Raw genomic sequence first — 23,869 nt, forward strand, 5'->3', positions numbered from 1 at the left:
CCTCAATATTTTTTTAATTCTTCACATTGAACATCTTTATCTAAGCTGCGTATAGATAATGCCCTTTCTATATTTGCTACAGCAGACCTATGACTGCTTCTATATTACTCTACTCTACTCTACTCTCAAAAGTTTCTGTAGCTCTTTTAATCTGCGAGCTGTGCTTAAGAAGTCTTTACTTTCCGAGCACACCTCGCGCATATATGGTATATAACTTAAGTTTTTCTAGAGGACTTTTACAACTTTAGCAAAACATTGTCTACGTCTCTGCACTAGAGCTAACTGTGTGTGATGAAGTGCATCAAATTGCGTTTGTTTTTAAGAAAAGGTCAAAGTTGGCCTCAGCCAGGCTGGGCTACTCCGTATACGTGTACTGGAACAAGGCGGCCGATGGCGATCTGACTGGCACCAGTTGGCTCTGGCCATTCGCATTGCGAAAGACAATGTAGTCCCGGCCGTTGATCAGGCGTCGCACCCCGCCGTTCTGATTCCCGCCCAGAACCAGGCCGTGTGCCTTGCCAGCCTGATGCCAACGTTGCTGCTGTAGCTCGCCGCCATGATTGAAGATGCTTTGATATGGCGGCGGTGGCGTTATGTTCTGGGCATGTGTGGACGAGCCCAGCAGCTGCTTATCGCCGCTATGCAGGCGTCGCAGACCACGCAGCCACCTCGAAGGCTTGACGGACTGGCCATTGGGTGAGCGCCCCACGCCGTGTCGTGCCCACTTGTTGGCCTCGTGGCGGGCATTGAGGTAGCGGAACAGCAGCTCGGTGCTAAAGACGGCCAAAGAGGTGGCAAAGCCGGCCAGCATTATATAATAGGTCATCATCAGATCTCCGTTCCTCAACTGACGCTCCGTGCTGCCCAGATCCTGCGGGCAAATCTCTGCGCTCGGCAGCTCCCTGGCCGACAGATGCTTGATTATGCCAGACTCCACCAGATTGAGAAGTCTAATAAAAGTTATTCATTAGCCACGTGCATCAACTAATCACTGCATAACCTACTCGGGGTCGAAAAGCTCGCTCAGATTCGAGCCAATTGGATAGGCGAAAGTGCGCTTCTTGGTCAGGAATGGCTCCCTGGCCATGGCGAAGGGACAGTGCACCTTCTCGTCGCTGAAGCTGACCGACTTGCGATACAAGTAGTCCCTGTAGAGCATGATATTGATGGCAGGTCGATCCCTCACGAACACATAGCCATTCCGCTCCACATAGTTCTGCAGATTGTACGTGTCGTTCGAGTTGTCCGTGAAGACGGCGTAATTGTTTTGAATCATTCGATTGAGCAGGAACAGCGATTCATTCGTCTTCATGCAGCAGTTATTACAGAGTTATTATTCATAAGAAAGATTCTGTTGGCAAACTGATAAAGATGAAGCTCTGACCGAACCTTCGGCTTATGTAGTTAGAGAATATCTATTTCTGTCTCTCTTTGTCTTTCTCTCACTGTCTCATTTTCCTTGTCTCTCGTTGCACCTTTCTTTTTCTCACTTGGACTTTCGTTCTCTTTCTCTTAAGCTTTCCCTTTCCCTTGCTTGCTCTTTATCTCTCATCTTTTTCTATGTCTCTCTCTCTATCTACCTCTCTCTCTATATCTCTCTTTATCTCTCTCTCTCTCTCTATCTCTCGCTCGCTTTTTCTGTCTCTCATTTCCCTTCTCTCTCTATATCTCTCTCCCTCTATCTCTCGCTCGCTTCTTCTCTCGCTCATTCCCCTTCTCTCTCTATCTCTCTCTTTATATCTCTCTCTCTATCTATCTCTCTCTCTCTCTATCCATCATTCGCTTTTTCTCTTTTCATGTCTTTCTCTCTATCCCTCTCTCATTCTCTCTCTCTCTCTGTGTCTCTCTCTCTCTATCACTTTCTCGCTTCCTCTATTTCTCTCTCTCTCTTTTCTCTGCCACACTTTTTTTTTCTTTCTCACTCGCAACACTCTGTAATTTTCTTCATTATTTACAGATAAAACTTTTTTTATCGATTTAATTAGTCTGTTGATTTTATCCTGATGTTTGGTTTGGGAAACACCCTCCATAATTTTCGACTTTACGTCAGCTTTCGCAGGAAAACTTACCGTGCGTATGGCGTACTCAACGGCTCCGCCGCGCATGGAGACGAAGTGTTTGTTCTTCGATAGAATATCGTTGACCGTGTTGTAGGGCAGCGTGAATTTTGAGAGGGTCAGAAACGCGGTCAGATTGGCCGTGTAGAACGAGGTTAAAATTGTAATAAATATCCACCAGGTCGCAAAGAGGAGGCGTGTCGAGTCTGCGATTAAATATATATATGTATATATATATATATATATATGTGTGTATTATATGTATCTGTTTATATTTTTAATTGAATCGACAAACTCGTCGATTGCATGTCCAGCGAACCGAGTGCAGTTCAGGTTCAAATGGACGATGCTTATCGCTGCATTAGGCTTAATTGCTCGCTCACCTGCGATGGGGGAGAGGGTGCTGCCCTGCTTCATGAGTGCGCCGTAGACGAACCAGGCGCAGTGGCCCAGGGAATACGGCTGCTGCACTGCGTCGCCTGTCAGGCGATTTCGGATTATGATCAGCAGATAGATGATGGGTCCAACGGCCAGCAGCGATACGAAAATGAGTATCCAGACCCAAAATTCGAAGGGCGCCAGCAAACCAGATCCCCCCGCCGACTCTCGCGGACGTCGCATCACCATAATCCATTCGCCCTCATCCAGCGTCGTTGTGGAATAGAACACAAAGCTGCGCTGCTCCGACAGAGAGGGTATAAAGGCGGCAGCTAAGTCCACTTGCTGTCACCGAATAGATGGAGGTCTTTGCATGTCTGCTCTTATACAGTGTAGGGATTAGAAACTCACGCTGTTGTTGACCATTTCAATGAGACTGCGATCCAAGTCGGCCTTCGAGCCAATGATGTTGTCCTGCGGCACAACGACTTCGTAGGTAAAATTGAATTTCTCTTGCAGGAACTCGATGATCTGAAAGGAAACGCCTCGACCAACGCGAGTGCCGTTCTCCAGCGTTTGTGTGTAGCTCAATGGGTAATCCTCGAGCGTGGCTATGCGCAGATGCCTGCCATTGATCCAGGTCTTCATGTTGCGCAGCTTCTCCCTCTTGTTGCGCAACACCTCAAGCGTTTCCACGGGCGTTTCCTCATCCAGGCCCACATTCGCTGCGTCCACATCGATGGGCACGTCCGTGACCATGCTGCCATCCTCGCCAAGTAGTATGAGGCCCTCCGGGAGGGTGTTATTAACCGGTGGACAGGCCAGGCACAGTGCAGCAGCCACCATCAGCTCGATTCCAGTGGCCATTTGCACCCCGGATTAGACTTGACTAGACTAGTCTAAATAACTGTTAGCTGCTCTAGTGTCTAGCACACTTTTTTCGCTTTCGCATACTGCCTCCAAGGTACAGTTGCCACAGCTAATTTTTGTTTGATTTCACAACGAACCGTTAGAGACAGGCACCCGAGCGCTACTGGCTCTAGAATTTCCATGCGGGCCAAGCGAATATGTGTAAATATGGCCCGCATGTGAGTGCCTGACCCACAACAAACACAATTAACAATAATGACAAGTGTAAATATGACAGGACACAAACAACGAAACCAGTTGCGACTGCCCGCCCGGTGCAGATTGTAAGCTTTGATTAGGACTTCCATTCTCTGCAGGTCGCGCTGGCCTGGCTAATGAAACGTCGCTGGCGTCTATTGACTACTTAAGAAAATACAAATATAGTTCAAGTCCACTCAGCATGGATGGTTGCCTAATGGCCAATAGAAGAGCGTTCTTATGACTTGCGTACGTTCAAGGACATTGCGAGTCCTGTGGGTCAAGTTTACAATATCCGACTGTCTAATAACCGGAGCTATATGCGTAATATGCCACAATTACAGTTCATTAGACAGTAAAATGATATATATATATATATATCAATATATATCAGATATATCAACCATATTTAAATGAAATCAAAATCAATTTTTAATGTCACAGAGTAAGCTCTTTCGCCCTACTTACTAATTGACCTAATAATCAGCTAAGCAGATAACTATGAACTGAGCGTTCGACTGAGTATCTGACTGTCTGTTTGAACGACCTACTAATTAACTGACGCATCAATTGACTAGCCGATCGCCAGAGTGTGTGATTGTATAACTGGAATACTACTACGAAAATCTCTCTTTGGTTCTCCCTCTCTCTTGCTTCTCTTCTGACACATATAAAAACTCTTTGTCCGTCTCTCTTATCTTTCCCCTTCTTTCTCTATTTCTATCTCTCCCTCACTCTCCTGTACACACTAGCTCTCGCTCTCATACCCACTGGCCCTCTCTCTATTTGCCTCTACTGATCACTTCTCTCACTCTCTCTCTCTCACTCTCTCTCTCTCACTCTCTCTCTCTCTCTCTCTCTCATACTCTCATTCCTTTCTCCATATATATCTCTTAGACACACACACTTTGTCTCGCTTTCACACCCACTGACCCCATCTGCCTTTACTGATCACACTCTTTCACTCTCTTGCTCTCTTCCTCTATTTCTAATTCTCTCTTGCTTTTGCTTCTTTTGCTCTAAATTTAAATACTACTCTATCTCTCTCTCTATCACATTAGCTCTCTGCTCCTCTCTCTATTGCCTCTCTTGGTATATTATATATATATTTAAAGATATTTCCAAATTTATTTCAATTTCATTTTATTTCTCATGTAAGATGAAAGTTTATAAATTTTAAATATCTGTTAGGTTAAGTTAAATATTACAATAATTTATGTTACTTGGCACTAGGTATTCATATTGGTATTTACATAAGCTATATACACAGTCGCAGATCCCAGCTGGATCCTAACCAAATCGGCTGCTGTTGTCCAAGACCTCAGCACTGGAACCGATGGACAAACTGTTCTGATTGCACTTGCAGTCCTCGCCGTCGACACGGCCCTTGCCGGAGGTCAAGATGCGCATGCCTTCGGCAAATTTGGGAAAACCGGACATGGTTTCCTTCAGGGTGGTCATCATGACTGGCAGATACATGAAGAAGTCCTTGAAGTGGCCCACAACTGTGTGGTAGTCGACGGCCCGCCCGCTGGCCGAGCTTCCACCCGCGCCCTGATAGCTGCCATCGCCGTCAATCTCATTGCCCACCGAGCCATAGGGAACGGCTACACATTGTCGCATACCTGAAATCAGTAAATCATGTTAATTACATCGTTAAGATCGAGTGACACAAATGGGGACTTACCCAACAGCAATATAATTGCGGCAGCTACAAATTGTCTGTGGTCTGTCATGCTGTGAACTCTTCTCGAAATGCTCAGCTCTTGGCAGGGCTGTTGAGCATTTATAACATTGCAAACGTTTGCTTGGTAAGCAGAAATCTTGATACCACCCGAGTTTAAGCCGTTTTGTTGTGGTTTTCACTTTTGCGCTGAATGCAGCAGAAAAACTCGAAACTCTCGGCGAAAATTTGATTTTCAATGTTATTGCTGAAGACCTTTCAAGTGGAAATGCAGAGCAAATGCAGTTTTTTTATTACTATTACAAGTGTCAAGATTGGTAAGCGGAATCAAAAAAATAATGACAGAAGCGTTAAGCGATATATAAATGAATAAATATTAAAATAAAATAATATAAACGCGGCTTTGAATTGAAATTCATTTGCTTCATATTATAAGATTGTCAGACTATTGTTATTAAAGTCAGTATAAAAATAAAACACAATAAAAAATATTTCATTTATTTTCTCAAAATATATTTATATTACGATATAAAAATAGGTTTTATAAGTAAAATTCTTATACTCCATATATAAACAAAAATATTTCACTCATAGCTCCATCTATTGTAAGTTTCATGAACTATAATTGTTGTGGATTATAAATAAATGTATAGGTACACACTGACGAGTTACTATAGTTTCTGTTGCAATGCACAGATGGCGCTTGGCAAGCAATATTTTGAAAATGTTATATTAGTTATACTGTTTAATTTAATTTAATATTTTTTATAACTATTACTTAATGAATTTTTGAATTTTTGCTTGAACTTCATGGCGACCCTTTTGATTGATTTCAGCATGAGAAAATTGATTGTGAGTTTTCCATTAATTTATAAACAATTTAGCCATCAAGGTAAGTTCAAGTAAATCTATATTTAACAGGCCAATTGCTTAATTGACACGAGTCAAGTAAATATGTTGAGTAATTGTGTCACAGGTGTAGATATCGAAGCCTTATTAGAAGTTTATTGAAAAGAAACAGCCAAGCTCGACGTGACTTTGCAATGACTTAATAAGCTCATCACTTGAGATACTCGATTTCATTGCACGAAAAGAGCTTAAACCTGATAGAATGTGTTGAGCTAATCAACTAAAGTCGCTGTCGAGCAACAGACTCTGCTTCACTTGCTCTCGTCGCTTTCTCAGCCAAGTTCAAAGTCAAGCGCGAGTCGTGAAGCCGCAATGCAATGCCTGGCATTAACCTTAACACTGACCAAATTTCACGCACAGCCAGCAGTGATATCGCAGCTTTATAAAGTGAAGACTGAAAGCCGACATTAATAACGTAATTGACGCTTTTATTCCACTCATCGCTTAGCACCTGCTTGCAAAGTCGTTGATCATCGCTCGAGCGGGCAGCTAAAAGCCACGAAAACACGTTTCATGTCCACATTAAAATTGGCCACTATTAAGAGCTGGCTTAATGGCTTAAAAGTAAACAAATTATTTGTAACAAGTTTTATTACCGCACAAGCCGAATACAAATTGCCCCACGACAATTGTAACAGTCCCATGTGGGCGTATCGCCCAATCAATAAAGATGTTAAGCTGATGACTCGCTGAAATATTCATTTCGTATTCGTATCAGTTGGGAGATAGGGCAGGAGGGAGGAGAACGAGGATGACGGGCAGAAGGAGGAGGAGGAGGGCACGAGGGGAAGAAGGAGGAGAAGCGGCAGAAGGAGCAGCAGCAAGAACGGGAGCAGGAGCAGGAGCAGGAGCAGGAGCAGGAGCAGGAGCAGGAGCAGGAGCAGGAGCAGGAGCAGGAGCAGGAGCAGGAGCAGGAGCAGGAGCAGGAGCAGGAGCAGGAGCAGGAGCAGGAGCAGGAGCAGGAGCAGGAGCAGGAGCAGGAGCAGGAGCAGGAGCAGGAGCAGGAGCAGGAGCAGGAGCAGGAGCAGGAGCAGGAGCAGGAGCAGGAGCAGGAGCAGGAGCAGGAGCAGGAGCAGGAGCAGGAGCAGGAGCAGGAGCAGGAGCAGGAGCAGGAGCAGGAGCAGGAGCAGGAGCAGGAGCAGGAGCAGGAGCAGGAGCAGGAGCAGGAGCAGGAGCAGGAGCAGGAGCAGGAGCAGGAGCAGGAGCAGGAGCAGGAGCAGGAGCAGGAGCAGGAGCAGGAGCAGGAGCAGGAGCAGGAGCACGAGCAGGAGCAGGAGCAGGAGCAGGAGCAGGAGCAGGAGCAGAAGCAGAAGCAGAAGCAGGACAGGAGCAGGAGCAGGAGCAGAAGCAGGAGCAGGAGCAGAAGCAGAAGCAGAAGCAGAAGCAGAAGCAGAAGCAGGAGCAGGAGCAGGAGCAGGAGCAGGAGCAGGAGCAGGAGCAGGAGCAGGAGCAGGAGCATGAGCAGGAGCAGGAGCAGGAGCAGAGCAGGAGCATGAGCAGGAGCAGGAGCAGGAGCAGGAGCAGGAGCAGGAGCAGGAGCAGGAGCAGGAGCAGGAGCAGGAGCAGGAGCAGGAGCAGGAGCAGGAGCAGGAGCAGGAGCAGAGCAGGAGCAGGAGCAGGAGCAGGAGCAGGAGCAGGAGCAGGAGCAGGAGCAGGAGCAGGAGCAGGAGCAGGAGCAGGAGCAGGAGCAGGAGCAGGAGCAGGAGCAGGAGCAGGAGCAGGAGCAGGGAGCAGGAGCAGGAGCAGGAGCAGGAGCAGGAGCAGGAGCAGGAGCAGGAGCAGGAGCAGGAGCAGGAGCAGGAGCAGGAGCAGGAGCAGGAGCAGGAGCAGGAGCGCAGGAGCAGGAGCAGGAGCAGGAGCAGGATAGCAGTAGCAGGAGCCGGAGCAGGAGCAGGAGCAGGAGCTAGGAGCAGGGAGCAGTAGCAGGAGCAGGAGCAGGAGCAGGAGCAGGAGCAGTAGCAGGAGAGGAGCAGGAGCAGGAGCAGGAGCAGGAGCAGGAGCCGGAGCAGGAGCAGGAGCAGGAGCAGGAGCAGGGCAGCAGGAGCAGGAGCAGGAGCAGGAGCAGGAGCGGAGCAGGAGCAGGAGCAGGAGCAGGAGGCAGGAGCAGGAGCAGGAGCAGGAGCCAGGAGCAGGAGCAGTAGCAGGAGCAGGAGCAGGAGCAGGAGCAGTAGGCAGGAGCAGGAGCAGGAGCATGAGAGGAGCAGGAGCAGGAGCAGTAGCGTCGCAGGAGCAGGAGCAGTTGAGCAGAGCAGGTAGCAGGAGCAGGAGCAGGGAGCAGGAGCAGGAGCAGGAGCAGGAGCAGGAGCAGGAGCATGAGCAGGAGCAGGAGCAGGAGCAGGAGCAGGAGCAGGAGCATGAGTCAGGAGCAGGATCAGGAGCAGGCGAGAGCATGATCAGAGCATTATCATTATCTCATTACGCAATGATCATTATCATTATGTCATTATCATTATCAATCATTATCATGATCATTCGCATGAGCATAGCATATCATTATCATTATCAGTAGCAGATATTATCATGATTAGTATCATATCATATCATATCTTATCATTATCATTATATTAGCATTATATTATCATGATCATTATCATTATCATTATCATTATTTTATTGATATAATATTATTAGTATTATTATAATTATGAAGAATAACATCATTATCATCTTCTCATTAGGATTATCCTTATTATATGATTATAATTAGCTCCATTATCATTAGCATCAGCTTCCGCATCATCACTGTTATCATATAACAACTTCAGTTCAAATTTTCCTGCATAGATTTCATTGCAAATAAATAACTTTGCTAAGGCTACGGTTTCTCCCACCTAATACACCCGTAAACTACAATTATGTATATCGGCCAAGTAATTGCCTAATTGTTATGGGAAATATGTAAGTAGCGGACGACTCCGTTCCAGTGCCAGCCACACGCGCATTCGGATCCAGACGTGGATATGGAAATGAGCCAGCGAAGTGCTGCCTTTGGCCAGCTGATTCGCGCGACCCCTAATAACATATGCGCACTTCGTTTGACTTAGTCATTAGACGAGTCGTGAATTTTTCTAATTTCTAAGCGTTTGTTTATTTATAAAAGCGTAAATGAAGACTACAAACAAATATGGTCGAGACTAAGGCGACGTATCACAGTCGATGTTCGTTATAATAAGGCAGGCAACTGTCGGACTAGACGATAAAATCGGCGCGGCTATTTTCTCTGGTGATCAAATATGGACGCTTCTCGGTGGGGCAGTTGAACTTCTCAAACAAATGAACGCTAAAGCCGCTCTTCTCGCCAGGCATCTCCAGCATATTGTTCCAAATCGCATTGGCCGCTGAGGCCTGGCCGCGCTGACTCAAATGGAAGCAATCCTCGGAGAAGAACCGCGTGTCCGTCAGCCCCGAGCGCGTGCGCGGAAAGTCCTCGAACTGCGAAAACGGCTGCACATTGATGGTGAATGTCTGCAAAGAGTTGTAGAGTTACAATGTGTGCCTACCTCTGCCGTATGGACTCACATCTGTATTGAACTCGGTCCTGTTGGCTATCTCGTAGTCCTTGGCAATCCAACGTTTCATGATGGCCTCGTAGTAATCCAGGTGCTGCTTGCTCTTGCCCATCAAGCACGGGCACTCAAAGGTCAACGTGGTCTGGCAGATGGGCGGCAAGCCGGAAAGCTTGGTCAGAAAGCGTAAGTTGGGCGCCGGCACCACATTCAGCATGAGCCGCGGCACATTGTCCCTTAGGTAGCGATACGTTTTCAGCATATTCCGTTCATGCCAGCTGACTGTAAGCTCCGGCTGTGAGTAGAAGCAGATGTCGGCACAGAAGTCGTTGTTGCCTATGAACATGGTAACCAGCTTCCAGTCCTGGGTCATGTTCACGTTGGGATCGTGCTTCATGCGCTTCACCAACACCTTGGCCATGTAGGGCATGTCTCGGGACATGGCGCCCAGCTCGGCTACATTGAAGCGCGATGAGCGATCCGTGGAGAGGCCATCCTTGAGCGAATAGCCATAGAGCTTGGGATTGAACTCCTTGAGTATGTTGGGCAAGGTGAGATATTTGTGCCAATTGTATTGTCCGCCAATGGACCAAACCACGCCTCGATTCTCCACGGTCACGTGCCCCAGATTGGAGGCGAAGATACCATTGCCCGCGGTCAGAGAGTCACCCATGCCGCCAATAATGTCTATGTCGCCGGGCCGCAGTCGATGCACGCTGCTCGGGCGCTCAGCACTGCGTCTGCCAGGCCCCTCTTCGGTGTCGCAGAATTGGAGAAGGGCGCGCGTACGCGGATTCGATTTTTGGGTTTTCTGAAAAGCAAACACAAATGGAGGCTAGTAGGAAAGCAAAAGGTGCAGCGGGACAAGACCTACGCCCGCGCTACGCACGCGCTGCACGTTCGCCGGCTGATCGCCGGATCGTCCAGTGAAGGCCAGGCTGAGCAAACGAAGTGGTCGATACGCATTCCTGAAGGTCACATCCAGTGACGTGCGCTGTGACGTCACGCAGCCGATCAATCCAAGCAGCAGCAGCAGCGAAAGAACGAGTGACAGCTCCTTTAATGACGTCTTGCCCATCTCGTTTTACAGCTGAAATGAAGTGAAGATTAATGTATGTGTGGAGGGCTCGCAAACTCTTGCTATCGTTGGTGACGTCCTCGACACTGAACCAGTTCTGCGTAGACATAACGTTACACAGACGCCGCCGCCTTGCTAGTTTGTTCACCTTTCGGCGCTTGTTTTGGTTTGCTTTTCCGTCGAAACATACGTTTATGCTTAGTCAGCGTTGTCTGGGCCAATTCTTAGCTTGGCTTCTAGCATTAAGGCATCCAACAATATTATGCAAATGTGCGTTCAAACTCAGAAAAAGTATTATAGAAAAAGCGTTCCGCATAAATGAGCAGTCGTCTTAACAGCTTCTTCAGAATGTGTTCTCCACATGCTCCGCAGTTGGGATAATTATCCACAGCAGCACAAAGTTCATTAGGTGTTGACCGTGAGACGCGAGAATGTATTTGAGTTCTTCTTGAGAGCATCTTCTGTTAAACGACTAACCAGTTGTGACAAGAAGCTCATATATTCAATATGCGCAGACTAAACTTAATTAACAATTGTCACTCAACTAATTCGATCCGTTCATTCTTTTGGCACGCTTTCAGTAAAGCAAAAGATTGTTAAATGCTCAAAATTATATATTTTTATAGCTTGGTAGGCGGAAGTATCGAGCGATCGGAGTGAATACGCGTGCTAAATCCAGTTGTGATCAAGATTCATGTAGACTTTGTTTCCTTTTCGCATTATGCACAGATCTCAAACAAAAGACTTAGAAAACAAACGCGGTCAATTAGATGAATCGGAAATGCAGCCGAGGCACACTCAGGAAACAGAATTCGAATTAGAATTAGATAATATTTGATTAGAACAAACACAGAAATCCATTACTTATACCTTTCGCTTGCTTAAATCTTTCGTATTTCAATTCAGTTTAAATTGGAAATTCACTTTTTTCAATCTTTGTTTCTCTTTATTCGTAAATCTTGCAACAAAAGAATTGCACAATTACATAAAATGTCGCGAGCGAAAACCTTTTAATTCTCTTATTTATATTGCAAATTTATGGCCCCAGAAGGCAGCGCGTCCGGCTCCGTTGACCGCATAGAATCAACTGCCCGGTAGAATTTCTGATTATGCTGATTTTATATGGATTGCCCCCAGAGCCGGACAGCGTAGTACGCATAGAACGAAATAAAATAAAATACAAAAATAAAGAAAAAAATATATAAAGTTCGCAGCAGTATACGAAACACGTAAAAAGAACAAAATACAATACAAATTAAGTGCGAATTGTCAATGGTGAGTATGCGCGACTTGCGAATACCCTGTCCATTTCAGAGGCATGAATATTCGGTAAATATATTTCAGTTGTATCAATATTCTTTGCCTTGAGTTTCAGCTTCCAAATTGACTTTTTTCTCTTTAAGCTCATCTTTCAGCTTGAAACAGCTAAAAGTTTTAACAATTTTTATTCATTCTTCATCTTTTTAAATGCTAACTAAACTATTGAAGCTCTGCAGTTGAGTCTACTTGATACACAGTTTTTCATTTATCTAAATGCTTTTTAAAGCAAAGTCTGATTAGTTATAAGGTTTTTTATGGTTGCCCTTAAAAAATTAGTGAGGTTCCCCAATAATTCCTAGAAATAAAAAAATTATACTTTTTAATAAAATATTTAAAAAATTTTAAAAAATAAATTACATAAATATTTTTCTAAAATTTTTTCAGATACTTAACCGTTTGAGTCTGTCGTTCTAGTATACCCCTCCCAATTTAGCTACGTAGTATATATTATATCAAAATTGGCTATCTGAGTTTCACACACTCACACTTGTGCGCAAAATGTGGCTGAGGCGCAGAGCCGGTTGACGCGCCGTCTAAAAAACAACGTTCTTCTGAAATTCACTTTCGACGAGTTGTTAAAAATAGTTCTACGCCACTATCAGCTGCGATCCACTTGCCAGACGTCCAAAGCGGTTTTAAAGCCATGATCAGACTGAAATGAAATGCTCAAAGGGTCTTGCTTAGGGATCGAGCTGCAGTTGAAAGGGAACGAGACTTACAACTCATCCAGCATCATCTGCAGCAGTTTTAATTGTAAGTCGATCTGGAAATAAATACTCAGACATTAGAGTTGTACGTGCTCCGCCGGCAACAGATACACAGACAGTCATTAATTTAACCGTTTCTTCAATTGGCTTTTGTTGATTTTATCACTGGCAATGCTATAAACAATGCTTAATCGCATAAACCTTTGGACCATGTCGCAGTCAAGTATTAACACATGGAACACCACTTGTCAAAAAGGTCTAGTTGGGGTTAAGCTGTAGACTGCAATCACTTTTTGCTTCTAAGTCAAGTTCTTTGAGAGATTGAACATCATTCCATCGTTGACCAGCGCCATCGACTTGACACCTACCACTTCCTCTACAAACAATCCAGTGAGTGTTGCCATTCAGTAACCTTGTGGCGCTATACAATATATAATAATACATGAAATAACGGCACGAAGCAATTAAAGCAAAGCAACAAAAAAACAACAACTTGTTTTAAATTAACATCACCAGAAAACAAGAAGGAACCGCCTTAAATAACACGACGACGCTCGTGGCATCATCTTAAAGCCTGCCTGTTCATGATGATCATGATAATGATTAAGATGACATCGTTAAGTACTGTACAAATCAATACGACCGTTTATCGAAGAGCAGCTATCAATTGTTTTAAATATAGACTTTCAATAACATCAGGCTCTTATGCTAATGATATGTATGTTTGACTCTACAGGGGAACCCATTCAATAAAAACCCGATGAAACTGTTTATCTCATGAATATAAAAATATAAATGAATACTAAATATATACATACCGTACAATAATACAAGCAACTATAAAAATATGAGTATGGCAAAGTCCGATGCCACTTAACTTAGCCGAACTCACAGTAAGAGTCCTTATTAGCAATTTTTAAACTGCAATAAATATAAAATGAAGGATATAAGTCTCTGACATACTCTCTATAACAAAGCAATTTTTAGTTAATTCTGATATTCACTGAATTTCTTTAAGTTTCGCTGGTTGAAACATTTGAGAGGTCAATAGAAATCTACAGCGTTATTGTATATTACTTTTACAGGGTATTGCGCAGTCACTGTCATCTTGTTATAATGTTTAGAAATTCTTTAAGTTACGCATTTAATATCCGATGTCGTAATCAAAGATGTCTGAAACGTGAAATCCATTGTTTACATTTTTCCGTTACAATAAATAGTTCACCTTTCAAAACTAAAACAGAAGCTTTTGGATTGCTTTCATTCGTTAACGATAGTAGAAATGGAACACCACTGCTTCTAATATCGATACATCGATATCCTTAGTCTCGATTTTGCCTGTCGGCAAATGGGAGTTGCGACGTTATCTTTTAGTAAAAACTAACATAAATTAAAAGCGTTTCATAGAAAACTTGATTTGATAAGGGACACAATAGAACAGGAAGCTGGCGCAGCAGCCACATCAGCAAATACGCAGCATCTCAAACTAGACGGGAAAGCCGAAGCAGAGGCCGGCAAAAAACAACAAAGACAACAATTCTGTTTTTTGACTGCCCACTTACAATGGGCGCTCTGCGATGCATGGGCTGGATAACCGGTTGCTCGGTATTCACGGCATTTATTTCAATAATTTGGCAGGCATTTCTGTCACTGCAGGCGCTCAACAAAACAACCGTACTCCTTACTGGTCTCCTGGCCATTGAGGGCGGCCTCAAGAGATCGTCCTTCGAGCCGGCACCCAAAGTAGCCGTGGGCTATGGCGCCTGCACGGATCTGCAAATAAATGCTACAGAGTTTCTGGAGACCTTCTACAAAATGCGTGTGCCCGAGGTGAGCACCGACTTTGCAGCGAACGATGTGAACAACGAAAATGAATTCCTGCAATCATTTGCCTATTACTTCAAGAACGGCGCCGCAGCTGAGTAAGTGCAGTCATTGGATATCAGAATCACATTAATATGCATATCAATTTTATAGGCGCGTCATAGCCAATGGAACGCTGTTCAAACAGCTGATAACAAATGCCAAAATAATGGACAAAGAGCGCATTCATTGGTATATGGGAGGCAATGCCCCATTGATGGCTGTGCGATTTGTAATGGAGGGTGCAGATGTACTGCTGGGCGCTCATATGTCGAAAAAGTATGTGCTCATACACACATGTACTTACATGTGTATTGAAGCTTTTCAGGGTAAAATAATATATTTTTTGTTGTTACCAGATTGCGACCTTTGCTGCCCAAGGAGATTCGTCTTGCTGGAGACGAGATACCAGATGATGATATACATCTTATTCTCGAGTATAAGGCCGGCGATAAATGGGGTCCATATGAGGCACCACGCGCCAATCGTTATATACTGCATAACGACAAGAATAATCCGCATTTGAGGTCAGTGGAGCAGCTGACAGACGCACTAAAGCAATATAACCCGCAGCTTCTTGTGGTCAGCGGTCTGCAAATGATGGACATGTTTAAGTTCAGTCCTGGTGTGCGTGAAGCCCGATTGCGCCAGGTGCAATCGCAACTGACCAGCCAGCCCCCAGACACACTGCATCATTTTGAATTTGCCAGCTATGTGGAATTGCAGCTCCTGCATCAGCTCCGGCAGTTTGTGCTGCCCTATGTGGACTCTTTGGGCATGAACGAACAAGAGTTGTCAAATCTGCGGCAAGTGCTCCGTCATGGACGCACCACATTGGCCACTGACTGGAATCCACGTATTGCCAATACACTGGACCAAATGCGTCAAGTGTTTATCAGTCTACTAGAAGACTACTATGTGCAGCGCATGATCGACTCGCACAGACGCATGGTATCCAGAATACACGTGCACACCCTTGCCTATCAGGCCATTCTGACCATTACAAATTCGAAGTGGAAAAATACGCGAGCTGCAGCAGCTAAGGCCGCATTGACGGCTCATCGTTACGTCTGCAAATCCCAATTTGTAAGTGATAAACCCTTTTATATACATTTTATATGCAGTAAAACTTTTCGTTTATAGATTAATCCAGAATCGGTGACTCTTGTTTTGGACGACAGCTTCGCCACGTCTGCTCAGGAGCAAGCACCTCGTATGCGCATAGGCGCAGCCAATCCTGTGCCTTGCTGGCAAGAATTTATACAATTTGGCGCGGATCTGCAAAAAATCGAAGTGGAGATATGCGTTGCTCCAGTGCTGATATGCCGAGTGGCTAAAAAGACAGCGGGAGCTGGAGATAATATATCTGCCTCGGGACTTGTGGTCCAATTGTGAGGCATAAGAAACTCAACAAAACAAAAAAGCAATAAGGATGACAACGATCATGTTTGGGACTGGCAAGACTGCTTAGTATTTACACGAAATGCAAAAGACTCAAAATAGCAACCCCTCAAATTGAATCCTCGACATAACAACTACCCAATCTCAAAAACATTCCCTGTTGAATAATGTTTATAGACAGCATGTTTAGCACCTTAGTGACCTTAGAAACGCGTTACCTTCAGTACATGGATTACGGACGCCGACAAATCCTTAAGAATTTTGGAATGGAAAGGAACAACGATAGAGTTGGCTCATGGCCTTAGTACTACATATCTAGAAGATGAGTTTGCAGATAACAGAACAAAACTTGAAATTCAGCTGTTGAAACATTCGAATCTTAGTTTACTTCTACATCGAATCTCTGGATACTTACTCACTCTTAATTATTTTAAATGTTCAAAATTATTCCTAAAATGCATAGAAATGCAACCTAGTCTAAGTTTATTAGTTTTTCGTATTGTTTTTCTATTCGGTATTATATCGATGTAAACCATTCCTACTTACAATTTGTTTTGCGCACTTGGTTTTAGGCTAAAATGACAATGTATTCATAAATGCATGTATAATAAAAATTTCTGTTGAAATCTAACTCAACTAGTTTGAAATTCCTATCAATATATTTTCAATCGGCAACAAAAAATTACTAAACTAAAATATATACTTTGCAAAACAAATTTAATTCCAATAGCTGGTTTCGTTGGGCGCGCATTAGCAATTAAGTCGAACTAGTGCGATAAATTTATATACAAATATCGATTCATCGATAGGTCGATACGGCTAATTCGAGAAGTTTCGTTACCATTCTCGGTCGACGTCGACGTCGCCGCTTCAATTTTCATTACGCTGAAAAAACGTGTCGGTCGCGGTAGAAAAATTGTAAGCGTTTATACATTATTAAAATAAGTATAAAGCGTCTACATACAAAAAATCTGCAAACATGTGCGTAAATATATCATCACAGATAATGTCAATAGAAAAATCTTTTTGTACGCATAAGAAAATTCCGTGGGCGTCTATATGGGTAGTTTTTCTCATACAAATCTACAGCCCACAGATAAATCCATAATTTATGGAAAATTGCTCAAATCAAAAGAAATTCTGGACTAATATGTCAATTGAAATAATATTGACGCATGTGTGTATAAATATTGAAGTTATTAAAACTAATATATTTTCTCTTACAGTTGCTGAAAAACAAAACAGCCGTTCTATTAAAAAACAAAAAGAAGGAATCTAGGCAACAAAGTCTAAACAAATAACTAGTTTAACTTAATCAATCAATCGAATCGGCAGTCGAAACTAAAGAGAAATGTCTGTGATTGGCATCGATTTCGGTAACGAGGGCTGCTATGTAGCGGCTGCCAGATCCGGCGGCATCGAGACTCTTGCCAATGACTACAGTCTGCGTGCAACACCGTAAGTACCCAAAAAGAAAAGAAAAGAGAAACAAGAACTAGCACATGATTATGATTACTGCCTTTATTGGGATATCAATTAACGAAAGCTTTCAATATTGGTTGTGCATAATCGTTTGCTCTTTTTCATTGAGGTTATGTATAAATGTAAGTCATGCCCAATACCTTTTGTATGTGTGCGTGCGTAAATACGCATGTATGTGTGTGTAAATGTGTTAATGTATGCGCGCCTAGAAATTTCCATTGTTGTCACTGGTAACGCTTTTAATACGGAATTTTTATATAAAATATGTACAGATAAAATGTAATATGTACATGCAGTACCATATGTATGCAATTGTGCGCTCGCTCGAGCCTAAATTTGGCTCTGGGTGCTCTCCATAAAAAGCATTGCAAATTAATGAGAGGCCACATTGAAATGTTGCACTGCGTGTTGCTCCATTTGAAATGTGGCTTCGGCACAATATTTGAATCAGATTCTTGATTTATAAATGTAGAATGCGTGGGAGCAATTTCCACTTTCGCCAATATATTTTTTAATTTGGCCAATCTACATACACACACACGTCGGCGCACGCAAATCATCGCATGCGTCATGCGGTCAGTCAATAGTAGCATCAAAGAGGAGAGCGAAAGGCGCTCGCAGCAGCAACAGCAGCTGTTGCCGTGAAGAAAATGGGCGAAAAAAGAGTGCGAGAGCAAATGCGTTCACACCAAAGTTGTCAAAAATAAAATCAAAGCCGGCAAAACACGATCGCACATACATGTGCATACTATGACAACACGTTTATACATATACGGCCATGTGTACGCATATATAGGGTTGTATATGTGTGTGTATAGCGATTTAATTAAGTTTGTTGTGGCAACGCGACCATATTTGACGCGTTGCTTGTACATCTGTATACCCTGTAGCAGTACATTTATATAGACTCCCTAGAATCTTCTAGTAGACCTCAATGAAATATAAAATTTTACCCCTTGGCTGCATAATCTCTAGCTGTGCTTAGACTAATAAAAAAAATAAAAAACCATACGATTATTACAAATTTGCTTGTATTAAGAAATGCATATATAATTTATTATGATTCCACTAATTTCATTGTTACTTTCTGCAGCTCATTTGTGGCCTTTGATGGCAAGAAACGCATCATTGGCGTTGCCGCCAAGAACCAGCAGGTGACAAACATGAAAAACACAGTTGGCGGCTTTAAGCGTTTACTTGGCCGCAAATTCAACGATCCACATGTACAGCATGAACTCAAGAGCATTCCAGCGCGCGTGGAGTCGCGCAATGATGGTAGCATTGGCATCAAAGTCAACTATTTGAATGAGGATCAGCATTTCTCTCCGGAACAACTGACGGCTATGCTGTTCACGAAGTTGAAGGAAACCTCGGCGGCGGCCATGCAAACGCAGGTGAATGACTGTGTCATTACCTGCCCCGTATTCTTTACCAACGCCGAACGTCAGGCATTACTTGATGCCGCACAAATTGCGGGCCTCAATGTACTGCGCTTAATGAACGAGACAACGGCTACGGCATTAGCTTATGGTTTCTACAAGAACGATCTGTTTGAGGAGAAACCACGCAATGTTATCTTCGTTGATTTCGGCCACTCGGCGCTGCAGGTCAGCGCCTGTGTGTTCACCAAGGGCAAGCTGAAGATGTTGGCGAGCAGCTGGGATCAGATTGGTGGGCGCGATATTGATTTGGCGCTGGCAGACTACTTTACCACGGAGTTTCTTGAACGCTATAAGATCAATGCCAAGACTAATGCACGCGCCAATCTGCGTTTGTTGACCGAAATCGAGAAGCTGAAGAAGCAAATGTCTGCCAACAGCACAAAACTGCCTCTGAATATTGAATGCTTTTTAGACGATGTTGATGTTAGCTCATCAATGCAGCGTTCGCAAATGGAAGAGCTATGCGCTCCAGTTCTACAGCGTGTCGAGCAAACTTTTAAGAAACTCTTAGTGGAATCAAAGCTTTCACTGGACGATATACACTCAGTAGAAATTGTAGGCGGTAGCACTCGCATACCATCTGTCAAGCAGCTCATTGAGCAGGTGAGTCACTTATCTGTAAGCTTTGATTGATTTGATGGATCTAATGTCTATATTTTGTAGGTGTTCAACAAGCCGGCCAGTACTACACTTAATCAGGATGAAGCAGTATCCCGTGGAGCAGCTCTGCAATGCGCCATTATGTCACCAGCTGTGCGCGTGCGCGAATTCGGGGTAACCGATATACAAAACTATGCCGTAAAAGTGCTATGGGAAGGCGATGGCACATCATCGAACGGTGAAGTTGAAATCTTTCCGCAATTCCATCCGTCACCATTCAGTCGTTTGGTGACCATAGCTCGCAAGAGTCCGTTCGTTGCGTCCATTGTGTACGGCCAACAGGTCCCGTATCCTGATCAAACTATAGGAACATGGAAAATCAAGGACGTCAAGCCAACGGAACGTGGTGAGAGTCAGGATGTTAAACTGAAAGTTCGCATCAATCAAAACGGAATTGTTTTGATTTCTTCGGCCGTGCTTGTCGATCGAAAGGAGCAAGAAGAGGCTGCCGCCGCAAGCGAACAGGCTGCTGCCGACGATAAGAATGCCGGTGAGCAAGCTGGACCCAATGCTAGCGAGCAAGCGGAAGCTCAACCGGAGGTTAGTCAATCCAGAAATATCCCTTAATTGATTATTTAGTAGCATCATAATCAGATTCATACAAAAGTATTCATCTGTTGTTGAATAGGCGCTGCTCTTCTTCTCGCAGTTTTCTAACCCTTCCGAAGTGTTTTTTCTTCTAACAACTTCACCGTACATCAAATCAATCGGTTCTTATCATTTGCTCACTTCTAAATAACACGATACATTTTTATTTGCTGCTCTGCTGTGGCTTATTCACTTAGATAGGAAATGAAACCTAAGACTTAATATGGCAGATAATCTTAATTGAACACGTTTTCCACTTTTGGCATCATCCCTTCTTTTAAGTACTTAAATTGAAATTTTGTAAACATATCTTGCAATTAATTAATTTAAACACAAACAGCATTGTTTATAGGGGCGTATGCTAATTTATTTTATTATCGCATGTTTGTGTTTGAATTAATCACACTTCTAAGCATTTGAGCGTAATGTTTGGTTCGTTTTTGTTTCTTTAGCAATTTTAAATCATACATATATCTAAATACTGAAAACTTCTTGAGTATTGCAACTTGTGATTATATTTTGGTTGTTTCATGTTTGCGTCTTGGTTTCATTCCCAATCCAGTGCTGTAGTTGATATTCCTCTTGCTGTTTAATAATGTTGTATTGTACATTGCATTTGTACGATTATATATATACTACATATACATACAATTATTACAACTATTACCCAAATATTGGATATTGTGCGCTCGCGTTTTGCTCTCTCTTAGGCATATTTTGAGAATGAGGATGATAATAATACATCAACAGCCTCATCACCTGGCGGACAAGGGTGGGCACAACGGGTCAAGGGCTGGTTTGGTTCGGTACGTTTTCAAATTTAAAGCAAATAAAAATCTTAATACAACTATAATTTTTAATATAAAAACAAAATGAGAAAATATCACGAAATTGGAAATGTCGTATGAGAAAATATCAAGCACAACATTTTGCGCTTTCTTTTCCCACCCAACAACCGATAGTAAAACGAATGATGAAGACCGCTCATAAGCCGCCTACCCTGTGTGCTCCTACATAATATTGCAAAAAAAAAAATAAAACAATCAAATAAACTATTAAATTGCTTAAACATTTGCCTAATATATGCTTGAATACTTTTTATTTATTATTCAAATATATACATGTAATTCATTATTATTTAAACAAACTAAGCAAAAAAAGAAAACAAAAACAAAAATACACGTTCTACAATGCGCCTCCAATCCAATGAATGCTACTCGAACTTCTATTTACATAATTAAGACACGACTCACAATCTTTTGCTCATATTGTAGGCTGTTATTTGAGCTGTTTTTCCTCTTCGCTTTGTTGTTGTTCCGCTTCGAACTATTTCCTCTTTCTATTGGCTATAAGAATCGGATAATTATATGGAGTCGTTACATTGTATTAATCTCTGGTTCTTGACTTTTATTTTCTATTTCGCGAAAACAGGGCAATGACAAAACAAAAAAGAAGACCAAAAAGGACATTGAGCTGCCAATGGAGCCTATCACTCATGGTTTCGAGCCAACTGTCTTGACCAGTTATGCACAGCAGGAGGCTAAGATGATTGGCAACGATCAGAAGGAGACGGAGCGCATTGATGCCAAAAACGCATTGGAGGAGTTCGTTTACGATATGCGCAACAAGCTACAAGTAACAATTTAATTAATTTCAGCTAAGCATACATAAATATCAATAACATCATCATATTTACAGGGTGGACCTCTAGAACGTTATGTGGTTGAATCCGAACGCGAGTCAATTGTAGCGCAGTTAAATGATCTCGAGAACTGGTTGTATGAGGATGGCGAGGATTGCGATCGAGAGACTTACACCAATCGGCTGACGGCGTTGTTGCAAAAAACCGATCCGATCAAGCTACGCGCCCACGACTACGAACAGTGCCCGGCAGTTTTCGAGGAGCTTAAGAACAGCATTGCTGTGGCCCGTCAGGCTGTGGCAGAGTTCCGCAAGGGTGTACCCAAGTACGATCATTTGACAGAAACCGAGTTTATCAACATTGCCGAAACTGCGGACAAGGCGCAAAAATGGCTTGACAGCAATTTGTCAAAATTCACGCAATCGTCGCGCACAGCAGACAGTCCTGTCACCCTTCAAGCACTGCGTCATGAGGTGCATTCCTTGAATACTTGTGTCAACTCTGTCATTACGCGTGCGAAACCGAAACCAGCTGCCAAGACAACGACACCTCCCAAGGATGCTGCGGAACAGAATGGCAGCGACCCAACTGCCACCGGGGACAAAATGGATGTGGACAACAACGGGCAAAACGTGGGTGGCAATACGCCCAGTGATGCTGCTATGGACGTAGAGTGAACTCTCCGCCGTGCGTCGTCGGCGATTATTGATATATTTAATAAAAGAAACGAGTATAGAAACAAAACAAATATATATGGTATTGGCTAACGATAAAAACAACAAACAAATTTAACTTTACGTATACAAACATGAAACAACAAATTGTATATGCACTTTTGCTTTCCCGACGCATCAGAATCAGTAAACTGGCAAACTGTAAACAAAACTAAATGTGTAAGCGTATAAAACAAACGATTTGATTAAGTGCAGCAGACGACGATGGCAGTGGAAGTGACAGACAGAGCTGCTGTATGGATGGATGCAACAACTTAATAAAAACTTTTTCTAATCGACCATTTTTGCATATAGTTGAATAACAACAAAAACCGACACTAAAAGAATGGAATTCAAATAATCAAATAAAACCATAATGATTATTCCAAAAACCCTTAATTGGTTTATGTTTGAAATCGAAATATGTTAATATGTTTATTTTTGTTCTATTTATTTGCCAATCAGTTGATTAAATACGTTGTATACCCTTTACATAGTCTACTAAGAAACGCCTCGTTAAATTGCTTAATATATGACAGCGAATACGTAGAATTGAAATAGGTTGAAAGGCCATACAATAAACGATAGCAATATATATATATATATATATATATATATATATATATATATATACGTACGCATGTAGCATCATTGCAAAAATACGTATTTGTTACTGTAGGCACTCGAAAATATTCAGTTCAGTTTTGACCGCTGGACACATTGCAGTCGTATCAGGGTGAATTGTTATATAAAAATATTTAAAACCTATAAAAACATGAAAGTTTTGGTAATTTTTCTGGTCGCATGCTTAGCATGTGCATTAGCCAAAAATGATTCGGTGAGTGCTTTAAGTGGAGTTTATAATAAAATATATTATGGGGCTTTTCGCCAAGCAGTTAAATGAGATTTCAACGCCTTTGGATCAGCAGTGCGGTTCTTATTGTTACACTCTTCTAAGGACCTTAGTCCAGAGTGGAGACAAAGCTAAGAAGAAGGAAGAAGAAAACGCGATTACAATCCGCACCAAAGACACTCAGATCAAGGAACTCGAAGCGAAGGTAGCCGACCTTCAAGCTAATCTGGAACTTTTGAAAGAGAAGGAAAGCGAATATGAGGCGAAGCTTAAGTCGAATGATGATTTAGTAATAGACATAGGTCTGAAAATTGATAGTCTCAAAAACAAAGTGGCGCAGATTGCAGAAATAAACTCAAATACAACAGTGACTACAGTTAAACCTGAATTTTAAAAGAATCTTATAATTATAATCTTAAATATTTAATAAATGCGCCACTAGAAAAAATATATATAGAAAATATACGCAGAGCTGATAT

At 42.8% G+C, this 23,869-nt stretch overlaps 6 protein-coding genes across 7 annotated transcripts; 3 read left to right on the plus strand and 3 right to left on the minus strand.

The window, feature by feature from the left end:
* Nucleotides 1-263: 263 nt before the first annotated feature.
* Nucleotides 264-3,444, minus strand: LOC111600964 (glutamate receptor ionotropic, delta-1). The gene is made up of 5 exons (XM_023317346.2): nt 2,847-3,444; nt 2,441-2,780; nt 2,070-2,263; nt 1,005-1,306; nt 264-950 (listed from the first exon to the last, which is right to left on the minus strand). The coding sequence occupies exons 1-5, from the start codon at nt 3,300-3,302 to the stop codon at nt 356-358; spliced, it is 1,887 nt and encodes a 628-aa protein (XP_023173114.1). The 5' UTR covers nt 3,303-3,444; the 3' UTR covers nt 264-355.
* Nucleotides 3,445-4,732: 1,288 nt separating this feature from the next.
* Nucleotides 4,733-5,323, minus strand: LOC111600988. Its single transcript, XM_023317380.2, has 2 exons — nt 5,230-5,323; nt 4,733-5,167 (listed from the first exon to the last, which is right to left on the minus strand). The coding sequence occupies exons 1-2, from the start codon at nt 5,276-5,278 to the stop codon at nt 4,833-4,835; spliced, it is 384 nt and encodes a 127-aa protein (XP_023173148.1). The 5' UTR covers nt 5,279-5,323; the 3' UTR covers nt 4,733-4,832.
* Nucleotides 5,324-9,220: 3,897 nt separating this feature from the next.
* Nucleotides 9,221-11,871, minus strand: LOC111600957 (phospholipase B1, membrane-associated). The gene is made up of 4 exons (XM_023317336.2): nt 11,590-11,871; nt 10,516-10,731; nt 9,655-10,452; nt 9,221-9,600 (listed from the first exon to the last, which is right to left on the minus strand). The coding sequence occupies exons 2-4, from the start codon at nt 10,717-10,719 to the stop codon at nt 9,325-9,327; spliced, it is 1,278 nt and encodes a 425-aa protein (XP_023173104.2). The 5' UTR covers nt 10,720-10,731; nt 11,590-11,871; the 3' UTR covers nt 9,221-9,324.
* Nucleotides 11,872-14,309: 2,438 nt separating this feature from the next.
* Nucleotides 14,310-16,032, plus strand: LOC111600935 (ADP-dependent glucokinase). Its single transcript, XM_023317305.2, has 4 exons — nt 14,310-14,668; nt 14,724-14,888; nt 14,969-15,695; nt 15,753-16,032. The coding sequence occupies exons 1-4, from the start codon at nt 14,310-14,312 to the stop codon at nt 16,002-16,004; spliced, it is 1,503 nt and encodes a 500-aa protein (XP_023173073.1). The 3' UTR covers nt 16,005-16,032.
* A 721-nt stretch (nt 16,033-16,753) lies between these two features.
* LOC111600965 (heat shock 70 kDa protein 4) lies at nt 16,754-22,590 on the plus strand. 2 transcript variants are annotated; one of them, XM_023317348.2, is made up of 7 exons: nt 16,754-16,991; nt 17,237-17,468; nt 18,586-19,537; nt 19,598-20,134; nt 20,893-20,988; nt 21,614-21,817; nt 21,881-22,590. In XM_023317348.2, exons 2-7 carry the CDS (start codon nt 17,362-17,364, stop codon nt 22,499-22,501), a joined length of 2,517 nt encoding a protein of 838 aa, XP_023173116.2. In that variant the 5' UTR covers nt 16,754-16,991; nt 17,237-17,361; the 3' UTR covers nt 22,502-22,590. The 2 variants fall into 2 exon arrangements, with proteins under 2 accessions (XP_023173116.2, XP_023173115.2); XM_023317347.2 differs by lacking the exon at nt 20,893-20,988 and having other exon boundaries at nt 16,799-16,991.
* Nucleotides 22,591-23,248: 658 nt separating this feature from the next.
* Nucleotides 23,249-23,858, plus strand: LOC111600924. Its single transcript, XM_023317288.1, has 2 exons — nt 23,249-23,375; nt 23,434-23,858. The coding sequence occupies exons 1-2, from the start codon at nt 23,313-23,315 to the stop codon at nt 23,782-23,784; spliced, it is 414 nt and encodes a 137-aa protein (XP_023173056.1). The 5' UTR covers nt 23,249-23,312; the 3' UTR covers nt 23,785-23,858.
* The last annotated feature ends 11 nt before the right edge of the window (nt 23,859-23,869 follow it).

The sequence above is a fragment of the Drosophila hydei genome, unplaced genomic scaffold (genome assembly GCF_003285905.1).
Source record: "Drosophila hydei strain 15085-1641.00,03,60 unplaced genomic scaffold, DhydRS2 tig00000001-arrow-pilon, whole genome shotgun sequence".
Classification (NCBI taxonomy): Eukaryota; Metazoa; Arthropoda; class Insecta; order Diptera; family Drosophilidae; genus Drosophila; species Drosophila hydei.